Source organism: Plenodomus lingam (assembly GCF_022343315.1).
Source record: "Plenodomus lingam strain CAN1 chromosome Unknown contig_30, whole genome shotgun sequence".
Taxonomy (NCBI): Eukaryota; Fungi; Ascomycota; class Dothideomycetes; order Pleosporales; family Leptosphaeriaceae; genus Plenodomus; species Plenodomus lingam.
Genome location: NW_027093945.1, coordinates 335,550 through 355,810, shown reverse-complemented (window position 1 = coordinate 355,810; position 20,261 = coordinate 335,550). Strand labels below are relative to the sequence as shown.

The window sequence follows — 20,261 nt, the reverse complement described above, 5'->3', positions numbered from 1 at the left end:
TGGTTCACAGTGCTCTTAGTTTGCTGGCTTGTTTTTTCTCTCTTCTTCTTTTAGAAATACACGATTTCCTTGTCATGTTGGACCTGTCTCTTGCCTTGTATGCGTGTGCACGTGTGCATGTGAATTTGATGATGGATCAATGAAAAAAAAAAGAGAGACGGCCTTTGATCATGGGCAATGATGAAGAATTGCTTCTTTGTCTCGCCAAGCATGAAGTCGTGTCAAAGAAGACCAAGTCCGCCTGCGCTGCTCGTTGCGCCACTTGTTTACAGTGGTCAATGTATATTGTTTGGTCTGAATTCAGCTTGGTTGGACTAGGGTTGGAAAGAGGTGGGAAAGAGGTTGGTAAGAGGGTTGACGGCTTGGGGTGGGTTTATTCATTTGAGTAGTCTGATTTCCATTCCTCTTCCTCTTCTTGATCCTCTTCTTCATCCTCTTCCCACCCTCACCCCCTTTCCGACCTCTTCTCCTACTCCCATCCTCTCCACCGTCTCCACCGTCTCCACCCCCTCCACAACTCTCCCCAACTCTGCACAACTCTGCACAACACACAACCCCATCTCCCTCCCTCGCACATGAATCCAAAATCCGAAAAAAAAAAAAAAGAATACAGACAGCAATCGTGCCAAAACAGTCATTGATTACAATATATTTCACCATGATTACTTCTCTATTCATCCATCTATACATGTGTATGCGTCAATATGCGTGAGACATGAGCCACGAGCCACACACACCCGAGTAGCCCTGCTCTCAACTCAACTCACTCACTCAATCGCCGTCGGGGCGGGCCAATAAACTACACGCGCGCGTGTGTGAGCAACGGCAAGGTGCAGATGCACAATCTTCGGCCGCAAATCAACTGGGGTTTATTGTGTCGACGCTCTTGGAGGCAAAGAGTGCAGAGAATGGAGTGTGCAGTCGTGTATGTGTGGTGGGATACTCTGCATGAACCATAGGATGCGTGCGGTGCCCTGATGAGAGGGGCCTTTGGCTGGGTGTTGCCGATGGTGTGTGCAGTGGGTCGATTGCCTTTCGAGGGCTGCAAGTTGATGGTAGGTATGGAGATGGTGTGGATCTGGGTATTGCTGCTAGCCTTCAGGTTCCATTGTCTGTGCTTGGGCTTGTGCTCGAGCTTGAACTTGGTTCGGCCTTTAAATCTGTTACCGGCTCAGACTCATGCTCATGCTCCTGCTCCTGTGCCTGCTCCTGTTCCCGCTCCCGTTTCCGGTCATGCTCCCGCTCCCGCTCCTGCTCCTGCTCCTGCTCTTGTTCAGGTACAGAGCTAACGGAGCTACCTCGCCTGAGGGCGGCTAATTGTTTCCTCAAATCATCCATCTCCTTGTCCTTTTTGCTGAGCAACTCATCCCGCTCAGACACTTCTTGCTTGAGCTGCTTGATATAGTCAATCGCACTCTCCACTTTGGCAGCCTTTGAATTGTTCGACTGCTGGGCGGCTGATTCGGGACTCTTGGCGTCCGGTGTGGGTGCGAGCAGCGGAGAGGGAAGAAGGGCTTGCATTTCTTGCAACGCCATGTTGATTCGGTTCCTACGACCCTGTTCGGCAATCTTGTGGGAAGTCCGTTTTGAGGTAAGGTTGGTCGAAAGGGAAGTAGGGTACACGACGCCGGGAACCGTGGTGCCGTCCAGAATGTTCTGATAGTTCGACTTTGAGGCCAGTAACAGTGCGTGTGTGTTGTCGGTCCTGCCTGTTGGCTGTTAGTATATTTAAACCGACCTCATTTGAGAAAATGTACATACTGCCATTCGCTCCCTCGGGGAGCAGGGGCTTTATCACTGGCGAGATTTTGGGCCGTAGGGCAGGGCTGACCAGATTGGTGCTGACACTGTTGCGCTTCTTTGCATTACGTGCAGCCTTCGTTTCCTTCTTTCCGTTCGTCGTAGAGTAGGCTGGACTTGTGGGTGTGGACATGGCGTCTAGCATGGGGCTTGGCCTGCCAGACATGGTTCCTCCTCCGGGCGTGCTTAGGGGATTCAACTTGGGTGTTTTCCGTGAAGTCACGCGCGGCATGTCTGCGTCCAGGTCACGAATTGCCGTGTCTAATCTCGACAGCCCTGGGCGATCCAACGAAGGTTCCGGAAGCTGAAGATCTTCGAGTGGGGGAGGCGCCTCCGTTGAACCGCCAAAGTTTGGAGAGGGTTGGATGCGCATCAAGGAAGCCGGTGTAGCGGGTGCGGTGCTTGGACCGCTTTGCATAGCCACCATTGCAGGAGAAGCTGTCAAGGAGCTCGGCTTGGGGGGTGGCCGCATCTCTGATAGCATTGGCTCTGGAGAAATAGAATCGGTCTCGGAGTGGTCACGGGTCCCACCAGCGGCCGGCCGTATTGATCGCGCCTCCTGCATGAGTTCTGTGACTTCCTTGGGTGGAATCAACGACGACACTGTTGCTTTCCGTCTGTTCGGTTTCACAATGGGTGATTGTCGCACGCGACCGTTGGCATTGGCGCTGCGAGGTGTGGTCCGCTTGTTGGTACTCCTCAGCTTCCTGGCCGGCTCGCCCAGCATGTCCATGTCGATGTCGATGGGCGAATGTCCCGTCGAGCTAACCGAGGGCGTCTGCTGCGTCTGCTGCAGTGCCTGCTGGCTGATCTGTGCATTGAGTGCGGGTGATGTGAGGGGGCTGAAGTAGGCCGAGGTCATGGGAAAGTCGGGGATCTGGAAGCGCGCATCGTGGGGCGTGACTGCTGGCGAGACAAGTGGGGTAAAAGACTGTGCTGGTCAGTTGGATGCGTGTTTGGGAAAGGGGGACTGAATGGGAGTGCCGTATCGGCCGCCACGTACTGCGTCATCCTTCCTCCTATGATATCGCTGGTCGGACAGGTTGTGCTGGGTGTCCATATGCTGCTGCATGTAGCGGTGCGGGTCACCGTGCATCTCGACGCTGTTGGGCGTGGGTGGGACGCCATGGTGGGGGTGGTACATGAGCTCTTGCGCGTGGGGGAATGACGGGGTGCCTGCCTGGCTGTACTGGCCCATGCCATAGTCGAAGAAGCCATTGTTGGAAGAGGCAATGTCATTGTTGTGGTGGTCATGGGCAAGTTGCGTGGTGAATTGGGCATGCAGGTTGAGGTCGAGGGAGGAGGAGGAGTCGACCAGGTCGGGGAGAGGAGCGGGCCCGGCTTGACTGTATTCGCCATGGGTGTAGGTGAAGTCGCCGAGGCTGTCCAGATCAAAGTCAATCAAGTTGGCAAAGTCGTCATTCGTCGTGTCCATGGCAAACGGCTCTGCGCCGCCCGCCCAAGGCTGCGACGTGCTGTCCATGTCTTCTCGGGACCCTGTGCAGGGTGGGAAGGGAGGTTGTAGAAGAGGGCGGATTCTTGCGACGGGCAGTTTTCTGCGACGGTGGGGCAGTTGCGAGCCGACTACTACTGCGCTAGGTACGACTGCGGGATCTGGTCGTTGCGCATCGGGAGAAGTCGTTGGCTGCAAAGAGAAAGCCAGGCTGGGGGAGAGAGATGGCGTTCCAAGCAAGTGCTCTCCCGTCTACTCTGTGCTGTGCAGTGCAGCAGTGCAGCAGTGCAGCAGTGGAAGAGAAGCGTGAGGAGAAGACGAGTCAAGGACCAGACGTTGAGGCGCGGCACAACCAGGCCATGCAGCGACGGCGAAGTTTCCCTCTCCCCCCACGATGATTTGATCAACATGGGGGGCCATACCAGTATGCCCACGATGATCTGATCAACATGGGGGGCCATACCAGTATGCCCACGATGATCTGATCAACATGGGGGGCCATACCAGTATGCCCACGATGATCTGATCAACATGGGGGGCCATACCAGTATGCCCACGATGATCTGATCAACATGGGGGGCCATACCAGTATGCCCACGATGATCTGATCAACATGGGGGGCCATACCAGGTATGCCCACGCAGGTCGCGACCAAGGCGCGGGCTGACACTCATTTTGTGGCTTGCGCGCTGGGAACCGCTTCGTCGGCCGACAGTGTCTAGGTAGAGTGTGTACTACGCTATGTGCGAACAGTCGTTTTGCTGTTGACATGCTGACATGCCATCCCACTCTCCTCCCAAAGCTGCTTTCCGACCCAGCGTCAGTTGCCCTCTACAATCTGCGGCTGTCACGTCCTTCAGACATGGTCGTCGACTCGTGCCAATGCGGGGGATGCAGGAACATGATCAAATGCGACTCCTGTCCTGTACCTACCTAGCTACCATCCAATGCCATGACACAGTAAATAGGGTAGATCCATTTCCGCGGCCTAGACTCATTTACCAGCACATTTTCCCATTACACTCAAGCTTGCGATAATCCATCTGGCAAAAGAGGTGCGTGCTTCTTTGGACACTTTGCCAAAAGGTCAGACTGCCGTGTGGTGTGGACTGTAGGGAGCCAATAGTCTGGCGAAGTGGCTGAGCCTTTCCATTCTTCGGCGCCTCTCCGTGCCCTGTGCCCTGGCGTACTACAGTCTCTTCGATGGAGTAGATGGAGTGAACAAATAGGTGGACGAGAAAGGGCGTACCGAGAGCGCAACAACCGAGCCGAGTGTGTGGGCGTTGGCTGAGTGGACGGCCTCGCAAGTCCTTGCACACGTCTGGCTTGGTGGCCATTGGCAAGCCCCCCCCCTTCATCAGTGCGTCGTTCGCCCACATCTCTGTTCTCTGCCCCCCGCCCCAGCCCGACCATTTCCGGCGAGCTGGGACAGAACAGTCGACCCATTTCCATTTCCATTTCCATTTCCATTTCCATTGTTGTCTCTTGAAGAACAAGACGCTGTTGATTCTCCTTCTACTCCTTCTTCTCCTTCTTTATTACCTGCCTGCATCTGCACAGTGCTCCACCTGCACCTGCACGTGATGATTTCCGTGCAGCCAGCCAGCCGCAGCGGGCCAAAAGCCGTCGTTTGCAATGGTGGAGAGAGGCAATAGATTGCAAATGCAAGTCGTCGGTTTCCTCTCGTTTGGCTCGGTAGCGACCTGCCCCTTCGAGCAAGCCTGGGCCCAGGATGGTGTACCCTCTACAGTAAATACCATGTACCTACAGTCCTGGTACCTGTCGCAAACATGGCTAGCAAGCATTCTTCGATCCTTCCATTTTGACACTGTGATTCTTGTCGCACTGGGGAATGAACTGGGTAATGAGACGGCTTTTTGATCTCGTGATTGGATACATAGCAAGGCAGCAAAGGCCGAATGAAGAAAACAGGATGAAAAGAAAGAAAAAAAAAACCCCCCCGCCACCGCGCTGCCCCCCGCGCTTCCCTAATTTACACATTGCTGAATAGTACACGAAACCTGGTCGATGGACTTGCTGCCAGGTCTGCTGGCATACCATGGGTATTATCAACCTCCTCCAAAAAAACCGGTGAATGAAATACTAAAGACTTGGCCGTAAAAGGGCCTCCCCCCCGCCTCCCCACAGAACGCCGTGACACAGACAGAACAGAGCCTCCAGTATCTCTGCATCTTCCTTTTCCCGTCGTTACATTACGATGCAGCAGCCGCTACTCTGTTGTGGCGCGTAAGGGTCGTCGCGTTTGTCAATCTAACCAGTGGGTCAGCAGTGGCGCAGGTGAGCGTGTTGGGGACAGTCAGTTATCGTACCGTGCCCCATCGTGATGGTACCATCCAGTCCTTGGGTTCTTTGTCGGTGAAGGCGATTAAACTGCAAGCGCGACGTTAGCGAAACCTTCTCTGAGAGGTGCTGCCCGACCACCGGCAACACCCAACATGGAGACGTGGGGCCTTACTCTAACGCAGCCTCGGAGACGGGTATCCTGCGACGCTCCAGGTCCTCGCGCAGGCGCTGGTTGAGCTCAGTAAGGCGTCGCAGCTTGAGCTCGGCCATGCTCTGCTTCTTGCTCTTGCCGTCGCCGCCCGTCCGTATCTCGTAGGGCGCAGCAGCCATGATGGCGGGCATGGTGAATTAAAGGGTACGGTGGGGGTAAAGAAGGGAAGTCGTAAAAAGGAGTGAACGTGGCCGCCAGGTGAGGAGAGCGTGCGACGTGCAGTGGAGCAGTGCTGGAGGTGTGGGTTACGCGGTCGTGCGACGTACACGGTGGTGCGGCGTCGACGTTGTCGTTGTAGCAGGGCAGGGCAGGGTTGCGTGAATCCAAGGAGCGTCAACGGCCAGCCGAGATGGGAAGCCTGCCGCCAGTTGTCCTCTGCGCGAGTGACGGGCTGCTGTTGCTGCTGCTGCTGCGACGACCGGGCGAGGGCGTTGGCGATGGGCGAGATGGGAACAGACTGGCGAAAGGACGACGTCGACGACAACAACAACAAAGTGGAAGCAAAAGGCAGCTCGGGAGTCGGGAGGGCCAGGAGAGGTTGGTAAGAAGTTCTAGTAGGAGGATGGGGTGTGCTCCCCTTGGTCTGTGAGCAGCCAAAGCGGCCTAGTTGCTTTATAGGCATCAACTCAGCGAGCGCCCTGGACTGGCCCCCCTCAACTGCTGCCTCACCGACTCTCCACCAACTAGCGACAACCTTTTCTGCCCAAAAGCAAAAGGCTCTATGCAATGGTAGAGTATGCAGCTACCTGCACAGAACAGTGGATAGATACAGAGAGAATACAGTTCGTCTTCTGCTCTAGCTTGGGCACACAACGCCCTTTGTTAGGCGCAATGGCGACAAGAGAGGTCACTACCACATGCGCCGCTGCTACATAGTACATAAGTGTACCCTACTGGCTGTGCGCCGTCTGAGTTTTTGCACGCGTTGCTGCCCGGGCGCGCTATTGCGGGGGAGGGGAGGGGAGAAGAAGGTTGCAAATGTCCTGTCTCGCCGCGACGGGGGGGGGGGGGGGAGGAACACTATGTGCTACTGTACGGCGACCACCTCGCTTACCTAATATTGCTGCCACAGTCCTTTTTGCAGCCCCCATCCGTCACCACACATCTCGACTTTTGGCCGTGAGATCCTGCGACAGCAACCCCCCCAACAACAACCTGCTGCCTCGCCCAACCTCGCCTGCTCTTAAGCCCTCGCGCCCTCCGTGACTCCTGCAGTGGGCACCACCGCCCTCCCTCCAGCTGCCCAGCATGGCGCCGCCGCCACACAGCAAGCCTGAGAATACTCTGTGCGCCCCTCCTCACCCCCACCACAGCCACCCATAAAAAATATACTGTGCTGTGTGTACTGACAACCGTGACAGCAAGCGTGCCCAAGAACTCATCGGAGTCGAGCAGCAGCAGGCTGCCCTCCAACTGCTGCACGAACATGTGACCTCGAAGCGCACCCGCAACAGCCCCATCGCCTCGCTCGAGCCGGTGATGATCTTGTTTGTCGAACTGTGTGTCGATCTCCGCAAGGGCAAACTCGCAAAGGATGGTCTGTACCAGTACAAGAACACGGCACAGAACACCAATGTGGGCACCATCGAGGTACGCTCACTACAGGAAGGGGGGGTTGGGCCGGTCATGTCAGCTAACACCACGTAGCTGGTCTTCAAGCGTTTCATCGAACTTGCAGAGCAAAAGGTCACCGAGGCCCAGGCCAAGGCAGATGAGGTCCAGTCCTCCCTCGAAGGCACTTCCTCGCAGAATGTCGATGATCTCGAGGCCTCCGAGACCCCCGAGTCGATCCTCCTCTCCACCGTCTCTGGAGAGCAGTCCCGCGACCGCACTGACCGCGCCATTGTCACACCATGGCTCAAGTTCCTGTGGGAGACCTACCGCACCGTCTTGGATATCTTCAAGAACAACGCTCGTCTCGAGTTGATGTACCAGTCGACCGCCCACCAGGCCTTCCAATTCTGCTCCAAATACGCCCGCAAGACCGAGTTCCGCCGTCTCTGCGAGCTGCTCCGCAACCATTTGCAGAATGCCGCCAAATTCTCCTCGCAGATGCACGCCATCAATCTGTCTGACCCCGACACGCTGCAACGTCATCTCGACACACGTTTCCAGCAGCTCAATGTGGCTGTCGAGCTCGAGCTCTGGCAAGAGGCTTTCCGCAGTGTCGAGGACATTCACACGCTTCTCAGCCTGAGCAAGCGGCCCGCCAAGAACGTCATGATGGCCAACTACTTTGAGAAGCTCACCCGTATCTTCCTGGTCAGCGAGAACTACCTGTTCCACGCAGCCGCCTGGTCCCGATACTACAATCTTCTGCGCCAGTCTGCCGCTGCGGTAGCATCTGGACAGAGCCCAAAGAAGGACAACCCTGCCGTGACCGAGGCTGATATGACCAAGGCTGCTTCTTTTGTCGTTCTCTCGGCCCTCGCCATTCCCGTCATCAGCACATCCCGCTCACGAGGTGCCCTTGTCGATGTTGACCAGGCCAGGAACAACAAGAATTCTCGTCTGACCAACCTGCTCGGCATGTCACAGGCTCCCACTCGAGCTATCCTGTTCAAGGACGCTCTCAGCAAGGGTCTGCTCAAGCGTGTCCGTCCCGAGATCCGTGACCTCTACAACATCCTCGAGGTTGACTTCCACCCCCTCTCCATTTGCAAGAAGATTTCTCCTATTCTTGCTCAGATTGGAGCCGATGAGGGCATGCAGAAATATGTTGGACCCCTCCAGCAGGTCATCCTCACCCGTCTGTTCCAGCAGCTGTCTCAGGTATACGACTCTGTTGAGATCAAGTTCGTTCTCGGCCTTGCTCAATTCCCAGAGCCCTTCCACGTCAGCGCTGGCACCATTGAGAAGTTCATCATGAACGGCTGCAAAAAGGGCGACCTCGCCATTCGAACTGACCACGCTACTGGCGTTCTCACTTTCGACTCTGACGTCTTCTCATCTGCCAAGGCCATGCACCCTGGTTCTGGTGCTGGTTCAGCAGAGACGGAGTCGCGCTCTGTACAGCGTCTACAAAGCACACCAGCGGAAATTGTCCGATCTCAGCTTACTCGTCTCGCCAAATCGCTCTTCGTCACATGCCAATATGTCGATCCATCCTTCAACTCGGAGCGAATCCGGGCCAAGGAGGCCGCACAAGCTAGGGCGAAGGAAGGCTTCGAACAAGAGCACAAGGAGATCCTCAGCCGTCGGGAAATCATCTCACAGAAGAAGGAGGCTGCGCTGAAGGCCCAGCAAGCCAAGGAGAATGAAGAGCAAACAAAGAGGATGATTCGTCAGCAGCAAATCAAGGAAGAGGAATCCCGCCGTCTGGCTGAGGAGCAGAAGAACCGTGCCGAGCAGCGCATCAAGGCCGAGCAACAGCGCATCCAGCGTGAGGAGATTGAGAAGCAAATCAAGGAGCTCAAGGCAACCACCAAGGTTGACATTGAGATTCCCGATGACCTTACCGACCTGGACTCGCAGAGGATCCGCATTCTTAAGCTCCAGGCGCTCGAGAAGGAGAAGAGCCAGCTTGGCGAACAGCTCCGTATCGCGGGTAAGAGGATTGATCATTTGGAGCGAGCCTACCGCAAAGAAGAGGTCAAGTACCTCAAGGCGGACTACGAGAAGCAAATGGAGGCCGACAAGGCTGCATATGAGAAGGCCAAGGCTGAGGAACTCAAGGAAGCAGAACAAAAGCACAAGGAAGATGTTGCGCTCAAGCACCGTCTGTCAAGGCTGGTGGCGCCTTACCAGCAGTTTGTCACTACTGTGAAGCAGCAGCGCAAGGCCGAGTTTGAGAAGCGCCAGAAGATTGCACAGAAGGAGCTTGAGAGCAAGAAGGCGGCGCGCGTCAAGGAGTACAAGGAGCGTTTCCTCCGAGAGAAGCGCGAACGCGAGGAGGCTGAGCGTCGTGCGCGGGAAGAGGAGGAGCGCGAGAGGCAAGAAGCCGAGGCCAAGGCCAAGGCTGAAGAGGAGAGGATAGCCAGGCTGCGTGAGGAGAAGGCCAAGAGGGATGAAGAGCGAAAGTCAGTACATCACTCGATTTTGACAGACAATACACTAACCATTTACAGGGCCCTCGACGAGAAAGCTCGCATCCAGCGTGAGAAGGAGGAGGCTGCTGAAGCAAGGATTGCCGCACAGAGAGCTGGTCTTGGTGGCAGCCGTATTCCAGACCGTACTGCCGCACGTGAGCCGACCAAAGAACCTGCTGCTGGTCCACCACGTCTTGCTCTCGCTGGCAGTAAGCCCACATGGCGCGAACGCGAGGCCATGAAGGCTGCTGGCCAGACCGTGCCTGCTGAGAGCACATCGCCTGCTCCTGCTGCTCCTGCGGCAGCGGAGGCCGAAGCACCCAAGCGAAGCGTTTACGCCCCCCCCGCTCTGCGTCAAGCTGGCGGTGCCGCCCCTGGAGGAGGATGGCGTGAGCGTGAGTCTAGCGGTAGTGGTCGCGCCCCTCCTGCACGCGCCGAGCGCCCTGAACGAACCGAGTCTCCCGCCACTGGGGGTCGTTTTGAGGCTCGTGCCGGTGGCAGCGGCCGATGGGGAGATGCGGGGGAGAGGAAAGAATCTCCGGCGAATGCTGGCAGCTACGCTCCTCCTGCCCGCCGTGGTGATGCTCCTCCTGCCCGCGAGGCTGATGGAGAGCGTGAGTCTAGGCCTCCTACGCAGGCACCTGCTCCAGGCAAGTATGTACCTCGCTTCCGACGTGGCGAGTAAGGAAGAGACGATGGAGGAGGATTCTCCTTCAAAGATGGTATTCGGTTGATGACGTATTCGTGTGTATGACACACGAGGGAAAACGGCATGGGGGTAATGGGCGTTTTGGGTATCCTTTTTCGCCAACACTGTTATTCAAGTGGTGACGAATATGAGCCCATGACATGGACGCTGTATGTAGCCCCTCGAGTGCATGAAAGCAGTTTGACGTGACGACTGTTGATGTCGATGTTGATGTTGAAGAAAGAGATTTGATTTTGTCATTGTGTCTGGTGGCTGTGATGTATGTTTTGTGTGCATGGATTCATGAGGGAGTGTTGAGTGTTGAGTGGTTGGGACAGTGAAGATGGAATACATGAATGTCTTCCAATCATGCCGTGAATTATAATTTTTAGGAGAGGAATTGACATGACCAGCAACGATGAAGATTGAAACTCCATTGCCAAAAAAAATCATCTCTGGCTTGTCTTGTCCTTGTCCTGTGCTGTGCTAGCATGCTTTGACGTGGATGGTTCGGTACAAACCAGGTCTACGCAGAAAAGGCAGGGTAGGGATGGACCATCTAGCCAAGTAGGTCTGCGACTTTGTGCGCATTCGTGTGTTTGAAGTGTGGTTTTTTCTATCTCTTTTCCTTTGGGACGAGGGGGGGTGGGTTGATGAGTGGGTTTACGGGTTGTGTGTCTATTCTCCATCCATCCTAGCCATTCATCTTCATCTATCCATCTACCCATCCTTACTTAAACTACTTATCCCTCCATTCCCCCCATCATACAAAGAACCACGCATCCGCCAAAACCCCTACCCGGTCTTGAATCCCAAGTCCATCCATCTTTCCCAAACAGGACAGCGGGGTTTGCGCTGGCTTGCTGGCTGGGGTAGGTTTGTCGCGTGTGGATGTGCGTGCGTGCGTGTTGTGTGTGGAGAATGACCGAGTTTGAGAGGGGGGGGGGGAGTGCAGTGCGTGTGTGTGTACCTGTGCTGACGGCGATCGGAGAGATGACCGGGGGGTTGGAGATGGGGATGACGATGATGACGGGGATGACGGGCAGATGGACAGGCACAGTAAGGGTTGATCTATGTATGTGCAGTGTTGTGTATCTGCACAGCTGAGATTGCCGCCGTTGGCTTTCTTGTTCATTCTCTGGGCAGCTTTTGACTCGGTGGAGGGCGGAAGAAAGTTTGTAGAGTTTGGAGGTAGGTTGGGTGTCGGCTGTTTGATACCCGAAGCTAGGCAACTCGTTATTCTAGGGGCACAGATGCTACGTATGTAGTAGGCTTGTGATGATTGTTGTACATGATATCTGGGTAGAGTATTGTCTAACAAATGCCCCATCCCTCGTCATCCTTTTGTAAGCCCACCAAAGTCTCAACTCGAATGCGTTTCACCGGGTAAGATGATTGCGTACGAGATCTTTGCCAAAGACAGCCAAATTCGAGATTGACCGCACGAGCCCCCGTCGTTGGAGAAAGAAGGAAAAGAAGGGAAAAAAACCCGCCAAAGCTTCGCTCATCGGTGGACGGAAGTTGACTCGACGGTCGATCTCGGCCTTGGAGGATAGGTTAGAGTTTGAGGACACGCCGCACACGGTCGAGTGGGCCAACCCAAACGGCAAGGCTGAAGCTTGTGGCGAGCTTCTAGAAAGGGCTGGGTTGTGGCAGCCCTATGTGCTAGGTACTATGTACTAGGATGGTGTGTAGGTAGTATGTCTGTATGTAGGAGTACTACGGGTGGGTCATGTATGTGTATGGGGCGGTAGTAGGAGTCAGCTACTAGAGTAGGTATGATGACGGTGAACATGGTGAAGATTCTAGGCTGGGCGATGGTGAAACACGACGAAGAGCATGTACTAGAGTAGAGAGGAGAGAGAGAGAAAGTTGGAATGCAGAAGAGGCGGGGAAATGGGGTGGCGTAGAGCCGGCAAGCAAAGTACTCTACTCTACATAGTAAGTTGGGTGGTGGTGGCAGTGATGCCTGGTGGTGGAATCTGTGGATCATTCGGGCGCACGTGTCGGCGAGATCTGGAACGTGGTCTCGACACTGGGGGAGGGGGCCATCCCTGACGCCCATTTGATGTTGCCCGCCCGCCTTTTCGTTCTTTCGCTGGTGCCCGTCTCGGTGGTAGGCAGAGTGGTGGATTGGGTATGGTGTTGAGGTTGTGCGGCCAGCCCAGCTGATGGCGACGACTGACAATGGAATTCATGGTTGTATGTGCGAGTTGGGTAGGACCGACTACTTCACCCACAATGGCTCCCACCTCGGGCAGAGGAGGGGAGGCAAGGTGGGCAATGTGAATCTCGTCTTTCCACTCCTCCCTCCAGCTTGCCTACTATGGTATATACATGGTTCACGGTAAGAATAGTACCGGTAGGACTAGTACAAACAAGTAATACCCATCTACTCTACTACCTCACCCGACACACCCACACACACACACACACACACATCCACACTACCACCCACAATAGCTACCTCACTTCTGACAAGTCTGACTGTGCGCGATTCGGAGAATCTTGTCCTGACCCCCAAGCCGCCAGACGCACCGTTCACCGCGCTCATTTCGCTGCAGTCAGCCACCCCTGTCAGACAGACTGCTCAGCGCCCCAAGTCAAAGCCAACAGCCTCCCCCTCTCGCCTTTACCGCCGCCTTGTGTGGCTTTTGTTGTATTTTTCTACGGAGTACTTCTCTTCTCTTTTCGTTTCTACTAGCTATTGTCTCTGCCGTGCCATTTACCTACCGAGCTACCGACCATTTCTTCTTGTTTCGTTCCCGTCCTCCTTTTGCCAACCAGACCGGACCATTGGGCGCGCAGTGTGGCTGGGCCCAGAGAGTCTGAGAGAGCGAGAATCTGACAGTCTGAGCTAGAGAGAGAGAGAGAGAGAGAAAGAAAGAAAGAAAGCGAGAGTCTGGAAGAGAGAGTCAGAGAGTAAAGAATACCGTCGTCTGCAGTCTACTCTAGTCAATCTCTCCCTACTGTTCAGTCCGGCCAGCGTCGTCGCACAGTCCAATCCTGGCTTCCGTTTTCAATCCAGCCCGGCCAGCCCACGACCATCGCTTCATGACCGCTTTCGTATCGGTGCGCAACCACCAGAATAGAAGAAGACCGACTTGCGGGCCCTGCAAACGTCGCCCCTCCCCCCCCCCATTGTCCTTGTTATACATAGTCCTTCATTCACTCTGGCTCCCAAAAAACATAATTCAAGACTGAGGCGAGAGCAAAATTCCACCCAATTTCGCTCTTCCTTCTCGCATCCGCCGCCCCTCGCCTCCGCCTCTCCCTTCCCGCACCACTAAAACAAAATGGAGCCCGCTACCGATCCCGCGCCTCACCAGCCCTCTCCCTCATCGCGATCCCGCTCCTCCAACAATGCCAGCTCCTCGTCGTCTTCTTCTTCTTCTTCGCCCGCAACCTATGGCTACCACAACACCTACCACACCCACGCACAATTACCCATTGGATCACCGCCACCCTATGCTCACGCAATTGATCCAAAAGTTCTGCAGCACTTGGACAGGAGAACGCAAGATGAAGTCGTCACCGCCCACACCACCCCTCTGCCACCGCCTTACAGCTGCTCCGTAGAGATGGAAGGCATCGTCGGGATCAAGCAAGAGCTGGTGTCTCCCTTCCAAGTTTCGGCCCATCGCGAGTGGTGCGATGCCTATGCAGTACTCCGAGGCACGCAACTGAGCATCTACCGCCTCAAGAACCCAACCCTCTTCAGCAGGAACCAAAACCCCACCAAAGGAAAACTCCTGCGAACCTACAGCCTGCAGCACTCCGAGGTTGGCGTGGCTGCAGATCTCAAAAAGACTCCCATTATACCCAAATCGCCGTTTGCGCACCTGGTGCCCGCCTCGGCTCGACCCAAGCTGTACGAGACGGATCCCCACATGTTTGAACCTGTGCGCGAACATGCCATCCGGCTGCGATTGGAGCTCGAGCAATTCCTGATATGTCCTGGGAACGAAGAAGACATGCTGGATTGGATCGAGGCCCTCACCGCAGCCATTGACATCAGCCCTCCCTTGGAAGACCGCAGCGAGCCCCGCTACCGCAGCCTACCGCGAAGAAACCGACGGCAGCGTGTCTTGGACGGGCCTTCATTCGGCGAGAACCTCGAGCAGCTTTCCGATGCGGAAGCGGGTCGACGCATCATCGCACAGCAAGAACAAATCATCCGCACCCTCTACCCCCATCTCGCAGCCTCAACCCGGGAGCCAGGAACCAGCCACTCGTCTCCGGCAGGCGAGAATGAACTCGACGAATTCGACCCAGAAGACGTCCGCTTTCCCTCCCGACCGGCACACGACTCGCCAAGGCAACCCTCCTCGCACGACCAAGACCAACAGCCACAATCCGAAGACGAGCAAGTGGCTGGCTCCTCCGACCCCAAGAATGCACCCCGCATCCGGCACTCGCACGCCCAGACCCTACGCTACCGCCGCCGTTGCGCACCCGTCCTCCTCGCCTCGTCCCCCCGCGTCAGCGACGTCATCTTCTGTCAAGGCCAACGCGTCCGCATCAGCGTCAAGGAATCCTGTCTCGTAGAATACACACCCCACCCACCCCGTTACGATGCCCACCCGTTCCCAAAATACAAATCCAAGCGGCCTTTGCGCGTCTCCACCACTCGCACGTCCGCTCGCACAGCGGAAGCAGCAGCAGCGGCGGCGGCGGCGGCGACAACGACGACGGTGACGGAAAAATCAACACCCCCCACCACAGCCATGGCACCTGCTACCACCAGCACCACCACAATCTATCGTCCCGGCTCCCCCGTGCGCGGCATCAGCGACGACTCCATCAGCTCCATTTCATTTGGCGAGGATCTCGCGCCCGCACGGTCAGAATCGCAGGCCGAAGACAGCGAAGTCGCAAGTTCAGGACCGCCATCACCAAAAGGACTCAAACACGTCCAGGCGGATACAGCGAGGCAGTTGGAGCGAATGGGGAAGAGGAGGGCGAGTGTGGAGGGGAGGGAGGAGGAAAGGGAGTTACGGGGTGTAGTTTTGGGTGAAGGGATAGCGATTTGAGTGTTTCTTTTTTTTTGGGGGGGGGGGGGGGGTTGAAACGGGGATCTAAATGGGTCTGATCTTTTTTTTCCTCATCTGTCGATTTCACTTTTTCTTTCCATTTTCCACTTTCTTCACTTTTCAATCTCGCTCAATTCTGCGTAGACATGTCCTGCTTTGCTTTTGCCGCATTTACAAGGGCGTTTCTTTATTTTTAGTCTTGGTTTGGGATTTTCTTGGCATCCTTCTACCGGGAATAGGGAAAATTCGCCCGGCGAGGAGGGAGAGGAGCACTGATAGCGCATCATCTCGCGGCATTTAGAATGGGATAGGCGTTTGGGTCGGGGGTATTTTTCTCTCTTCTTCTTCATCTTTTTTTTTGTGCTGGAATGGTAGTTTTATATTCACTCTTACTGTCTCTCTCACTCTCTCACTCAGTCTCATATATTTTCTCGCAATCTCCTTTGTCATTACACATTTTACATTTTGCATAGCCATTTAGCCATAGCCATAGCCATAGCCATAGCTATAGCCATTCCACGCTGTCATATCCTCGCACACTCTATGGGAAGCATCTCAGACACTTTTTCATCTCCATCTCCATCTCCATCCCACATTTTCTTCATTTTCTTTTTCTGGATAGCAAGGAACGGGCATGGGTCTGGCATGCCATGGCATGCCATGGCGTCGTTGGATAGGATGGAACTGGGACTGTGAGATGCGAAACCGGGGAAAGCTGTGGGTGTATAGGTAACTGGTAGCTCGTAGTTTGTATACAGAGGAAGTCGAATCGAAATCGAATCGAATGCAACAAAGAAACCGAGAATCAAAGCGAAGAAAGTGGGCTTGTTGGACTGGGTTTGTCGCTTTGATTTCATGGCTTCTCTTCATTTCCCAACTCCACTCCCTCCTCTTCCCCCCCGTCAGCTAGACCTAGACCTAGATCCAGATTACACTTCCATCGACCTTGGAACCCGCAAATAGCAAATAGCAAACCGCAAACACACTACTCATCTACCTACCGTACAGCTTCTCTTGGCCTACATCCATACCACCTATCCACTCAGCACACCTCTCATCTCTCACATCTATATACACCCAACAACCCAACAACCCAACATCACCCTACAGCTCCGTCAAAAAAAAAAAAGTATAATCCACTGGCTATGCATCAATCAATGCCGTCTGTGTATTATCTGGTTTCAATTTTTTTTCTTCTGCAAGCAAGTCCATACAAATTATACGTATACCCATCTTGTTCTGATCCTGCTCCGACAAACACGGCGAGCGCCACATAGCCACATATATTGTTATAAAAAGAAGAAACCATTGAAGAGAAGAAAAAAAGATATTTCCACAAGACTACCGAACATGGGTCGAAGGTGACGACTCTCCATGGTATCCCAGATACGCCATGCTACAAAACAGATATAAATAAACACGGGAAATTAACCCTCAAACCCGATTATTTCTCAGCTGTTCAAGGCTTCACCAATACCTGCATAGGCTTGGGACTCAAACAGCAGGCGTATGCTCCTCCGTGCTGGCAATTGCGTCGTCGCCCTCGTCCGTCATGGCAATGGGTGTCGGTGCAATCCGCCGCTTCTTGTGCTCGCGCGTCTCTTCCATCTCCGGTACCGACTGAAGATCCCTCTTCCTCGAGCCTGCCAGCGCCTCATCGCGATCAGACTCGCTCCTCTCGCTCTCTCGTCGGCCAACGTGACCGGTGTGCGGAATCCCGCTGACAGAGCTGCTAGCGCTATGTGAGCCTCCTTGTCCGTGCGCAGGTGTGAGAGGCGGTGTCCACATGGGCACAGGGCCCGAGTTTGCGGCTGCTAAGCTGGGTACCGATGACATCGCTGGAGTGGGAGCGTTCATGTTGCCTAAATCACCTGCACCAGGCGCAAAGGATGAAGCAGTGGCGATACTAGAAACCGAATTGCTTCTTGTTGGGCTGCCAGGTCTTGCTGGCACAAAAGAGCTTGGCGAAGCCGGGAAGCCAGCTGATGGTTGCCTCTGCATTGGTGGTGCTGTGGCAGTGGCAGCTGCAGACATGCTTCCCGTAGTGGGAGTAGGAGTCGGAGTAGAGTGATTCGAGACTTGGGTCGCCGATGTGTTGATGGCTGAAGGGGTGTGCTGTTGTCGGCTGTGAATCGCCAATGGCCCTGTGTATTTCTCTCCCAACTCTCCAAGCGCAAACGTTATCGAAGAACAGAACCCGTCTGAAGACGACATGAGCAGTGTGCTACCATCGTTCGACCTTTGCGCAAGTTAGCGATGACATCCAAACGGCACCGAAGGATCTTTACCAGGTGATGTCGGTGAAAGTAGCAAAGTGAAGATTGCTCACAATGCACAGCGGTTTCTGCTGTTGCGTGTCGTAGATGTGAATGGCATCCTGCGTCGCTACGGCGTATATCATACGGTAGGGAAGGCTGAAGGCCGGTGTCGGGCCGGCAGGCGGACCGGCAGTAGTATCACTGTCAACAGGCTTTGGTGAGGGCGCCGACATACTAGGTGAAGGTGAGGGAGCGCTTGTCGGTGGTGGGGGATCCATTGAGGAATGTGAAGTCGGTGGCCTTGATGCCATTGCACCCATCATGGGCTCCGGTAGGGAAGGAATCTCATCATCGACCGACGATGTGTCAATGGTAATCTGCTTAGTCGGCAGAGTATGTTGGCGTATGGTGTAGTAAACTGGTGAGCATCGTACCGCTACCGAAGGCTTCTTGTGACCAGGGAGGAAGGCAACAGGAGGCTTGTTGAGCCCGGCACGTGTATATATGTAGACAGTGTTGGTGATGTCTTCTGCCGGCTTTGCCTCGCCAATGGAGGGGTGCAATGCCTTGTACTGTCCGGCAGGGGTGAAGAGCAAGCTACCATCTGGAGCAAAGGTGAGACGCCTAAAGAACGAAGTAAGAGTTTCGTTGTAGTAGATGGGGGCATTTCTGACACCCGTAGTGCCAATACTGCCAATGCTCGGGGAATTTGGCATGACAGCTGGCAGAGGCATCGATGGAGCCGGCGAGGCTGAGCGACGCATCGATGGGGAGGAACCAAACGACGTACGGCGACTGTGTGATGTGGGAGGGGCGTGCATAGTGGGCAGAGCTAGCGACTGTGGGGTGCCGGGCATTGATGGGACAGGAGAGCCAACTGCGTACGAGTCTCCCGCAAAAGAAGCTCTACCACCAAAGTCTGGTGGTGCAGGGCTATTCGACGACACACGACGAGCTGGCAGATCCATCTTGGTGACTTTGCTGTGCTGTGCAAGCGAGAACTGGCCATCCTTGTTCTTCAAGGTGTAAATGTGCACAGATCGGTCAGACGATTGCGTCGCGATGTACTCATTCATGGGATCCCATGCCACGCCCTGAACGTAGTGGTTGTGTTCTGCGATTTGCCGTACAATACTTCCTGTATGTCATTGAGCATGTTATCGGGAGCGGGGATGCCGCAGGGGGGAGGTCGTACCAGTCTGCGCGTTGTAGATGCGAGCAATGTTATCCATGCTGCCTGTGATGAAGAAGACACCGTCGGGAGACCAAGCAAGATCGTAGATTTCCGATCCTATCGACCTGCACATTGCCTTGACTCGCCATGTCTCTTTGTCTTCCAGGCCCTCTTCGAAGTTGTGTGTGGTCTGGTTTTCGGCGGGAACCCATAGTAGAACATTGCCGTCGTCGCCCGCGCTGGCAAGCATCTCGCCTATACGTTGTTAATCGCACATGCTTTGCGTGATGGTCGAGGTGGGTGTAAACGCACCTCGTGGACACCATCGCACGACGTTGACCGCCTGGGTGTGCTTTACAAGAGTGGAGAGATAGGTGACCTTTCGCTCGTCACCCTGAGACTCGACGTTCCATAGCTGCAGCCGGCGTCAATGCATGGTCACGGCTGAGTACAACATTTTTGGGGGAGAGAGGGGGAAGGAAGTGAAAGACATACTCGAACATTGTTGTCGCCGCCTGCAGTGGCCAGCCGTCCCTTACCATGGGGCTCGAAATGGGCCGAATATATGGGAGCGTTTTCATTGTGCCAGGAGACGAGCAGCGGAGCAGCCTTCATGCTGGGGTGAGGATACGCCTTGGAGGCGTCTGTGTGGGCCTGTGTGTGTATGTGTGTTCCACCGTCTGGTGAGGGAGGAGGGAGGAGGGAGAATGGTTCGGGTGCAAGGCGCTATCAAAGCACCACAAGCCGTTATGTGCGTGGACTTTGTGTGAAGAAGAAACAGGGCTACTAGGCCGGTCTTCCGTTCCCTCGAATTCGTCGTCTTTTTGTGGGAGGGAGGGGGAAGGACAATTGAACAGAGGAGGGTAGGGTAGGGTAGGGTAGAGTAGAGTAGAGTAGAGTAGAGGGCTTTGGGTGGTTGGCACCTCTCTCGGCGACCTGCACGAAGCGCGAACGTTCCGCGTCCCTGCTAACCCAAAGAGGAGAGCTTGTTGGATTTTCGTTTCACCGCGCGCAGCTTTTACCAGTCCAGAATCCAAGACAAGGGCACACACACACACGCACACACACTGGGCCGGCCGTTTTGATCAACGAGAATACCTGTCTTTTGTCCACCTGTCTGCTGCTCTACCTGTCCGCCTTGAAATGTTGGCAAGAAAGGCTGTTGCGTCAAGATGAGCTACCTTTGCTCTTGATCTGCTGCTCCTTCGTCCCATCACCCCGGTGATGACAAGGGAGCCTGAGCCATGAACGGGGGGGGGGGGGGGCGGTTAATATGCAAGCACATGGCATAATATTCAGTATGATAGATTGA

General features: G+C 54.9%; 6 protein-coding genes across 6 annotated transcripts; 3 read left to right on the top strand and 3 right to left on the bottom strand.

Moving 5' to 3' along the window:
- Positions 1 to 417: 417 nt before the first annotated feature.
- IAQ61_008409 (uncharacterized protein) lies at positions 418 to 3,799 on the bottom strand. The gene is made up of 3 exons (XM_003838398.2): positions 2,804 to 3,799; positions 1,762 to 2,731; positions 418 to 1,709 (listed from the first exon to the last, which is right to left on the bottom strand). The coding sequence occupies exons 1-3, from the start codon at positions 3,281 to 3,283 to the stop codon at positions 1,099 to 1,101; spliced, it is 2,061 nt and encodes a 686-aa protein (XP_003838446.2). The 5' UTR covers positions 3,284 to 3,799; the 3' UTR covers positions 418 to 1,098.
- Positions 3,800 to 5,213: 1,414 nt separating this feature from the next.
- Positions 5,214 to 6,364, bottom strand: GNG1 (Guanine nucleotide-binding protein subunit gamma). Its single transcript, XM_066097988.1, has 2 exons — positions 5,730 to 6,364; positions 5,214 to 5,644 (listed from the first exon to the last, which is right to left on the bottom strand). The coding sequence occupies exons 1-2, from the start codon at positions 5,897 to 5,899 to the stop codon at positions 5,575 to 5,577; spliced, it is 240 nt and encodes a 79-aa protein (XP_065952033.1). The 5' UTR covers positions 5,900 to 6,364; the 3' UTR covers positions 5,214 to 5,574.
- Positions 6,365 to 6,854: 490 nt separating this feature from the next.
- TIF32 (eukaryotic translation initiation factor 3 subunit A) lies at positions 6,855 to 10,920 on the top strand. The gene is made up of 4 exons (XM_003838396.2): positions 6,855 to 7,054; positions 7,130 to 7,358; positions 7,416 to 9,787; positions 9,836 to 10,920. Exons 1-4 carry the CDS (start codon positions 7,017 to 7,019, stop codon positions 10,479 to 10,481), a joined length of 3,285 nt encoding a protein of 1,094 aa, XP_003838444.1. The 5' UTR covers positions 6,855 to 7,016; the 3' UTR covers positions 10,482 to 10,920.
- A 637-nt stretch (positions 10,921 to 11,557) lies between these two features.
- On the top strand, positions 11,558 to 12,167 carry IAQ61_008406 (uncharacterized protein; the record flags this gene model as incomplete). Its single annotated transcript, XM_066097987.1, has 2 exons — positions 11,558 to 11,748; positions 11,891 to 12,167. 2 exons carry the CDS (start codon positions 11,558 to 11,560, stop codon positions 12,165 to 12,167), a joined length of 468 nt encoding a protein of 155 aa, XP_065952032.1.
- A 1,613-nt stretch (positions 12,168 to 13,780) lies between these two features.
- On the top strand, positions 13,781 to 15,517 carry IAQ61_008405 (uncharacterized protein; the record flags this gene model as incomplete). The annotated part of the gene is made up of 1 exon (XM_003838393.2): positions 13,781 to 15,517. One exon carries the CDS (start codon positions 13,781 to 13,783, stop codon positions 15,515 to 15,517), a length of 1,737 nt encoding a protein of 578 aa, XP_003838441.2.
- A 1,157-nt stretch (positions 15,518 to 16,674) lies between these two features.
- Positions 16,675 to 19,848, bottom strand: IAQ61_008404 (uncharacterized protein). The gene is made up of 5 exons (XM_003838392.2): positions 19,445 to 19,848; positions 19,262 to 19,364; positions 18,971 to 19,204; positions 17,806 to 18,913; positions 16,675 to 17,756 (listed from the first exon to the last, which is right to left on the bottom strand). Exons 1-5 carry the CDS (start codon positions 19,562 to 19,564, stop codon positions 17,012 to 17,014), a joined length of 2,310 nt encoding a protein of 769 aa, XP_003838440.1. The 5' UTR covers positions 19,565 to 19,848; the 3' UTR covers positions 16,675 to 17,011.
- Positions 19,849 to 20,261: the final 413 nt, after the last annotated feature.

Excerpts from the sequence above, each read along its gene's own strand:
- GNG1 (XM_066097988.1), bottom strand. The coding sequence starts at position 5,899 with ATGCCCGCCATCATGGCTGCTGCGCCCTACGAGATACGGACGGGCGGC. Across the intron at positions 5,645-5,729 it reads GTCTCCGAGGCTGCGTTAGA|TTTAATCGCCTTCACCGACA; the intron begins GTAAGGCCCCAC and ends TCGCGCTTGCAG.
- IAQ61_008404 (XM_003838392.2), bottom strand. The coding sequence starts at position 19,564 with ATGAAGGCTGCTCCGCTGCTCGTCTCCTGGCACAATGAAAACGCTCCC. Across the intron at positions 18,914-18,970 it reads CATCTACAACGCGCAGACTG|GAAGTATTGTACGGCAAATC; the intron begins GTACGACCTCCC and ends AATGACATACAG. Across the intron at positions 17,757-17,805 it reads ACTTTCACCGACATCACCTG|GTCGAACGATGGTAGCACAC; the intron begins GTAAAGATCCTT and ends ACTTGCGCAAAG.
- TIF32 (XM_003838396.2), top strand. The coding sequence starts at position 7,017 with ATGGCGCCGCCGCCACACAGCAAGCCTGAGAATACTCT. Across the intron at positions 7,359-7,415 it reads CCAATGTGGGCACCATCGAG|CTGGTCTTCAAGCGTTTCAT; the intron begins GTACGCTCACTA and ends AACACCACGTAG. Across the intron at positions 9,788-9,835 it reads AAGAGGGATGAAGAGCGAAA|GGCCCTCGACGAGAAAGCTC; the intron begins GTCAGTACATCA and ends AACCATTTACAG.
- IAQ61_008409 (XM_003838398.2), bottom strand. The coding sequence starts at position 3,283 with ATGGACAGCACGTCGCAGCCTTGGGCGGGCGGCGCAGAGCCGTTTGCC. Across the intron at positions 2,732-2,803 it reads ATAGGAGGAAGGATGACGCA|TCTTTTACCCCACTTGTCTC; the intron begins GTACGTGGCGGC and ends TGACCAGCACAG. Across the intron at positions 1,710-1,761 it reads CCCCGAGGGAGCGAATGGCA|GCAGGACCGACAACACACAC; the intron begins GTATGTACATTT and ends AACAGCCAACAG.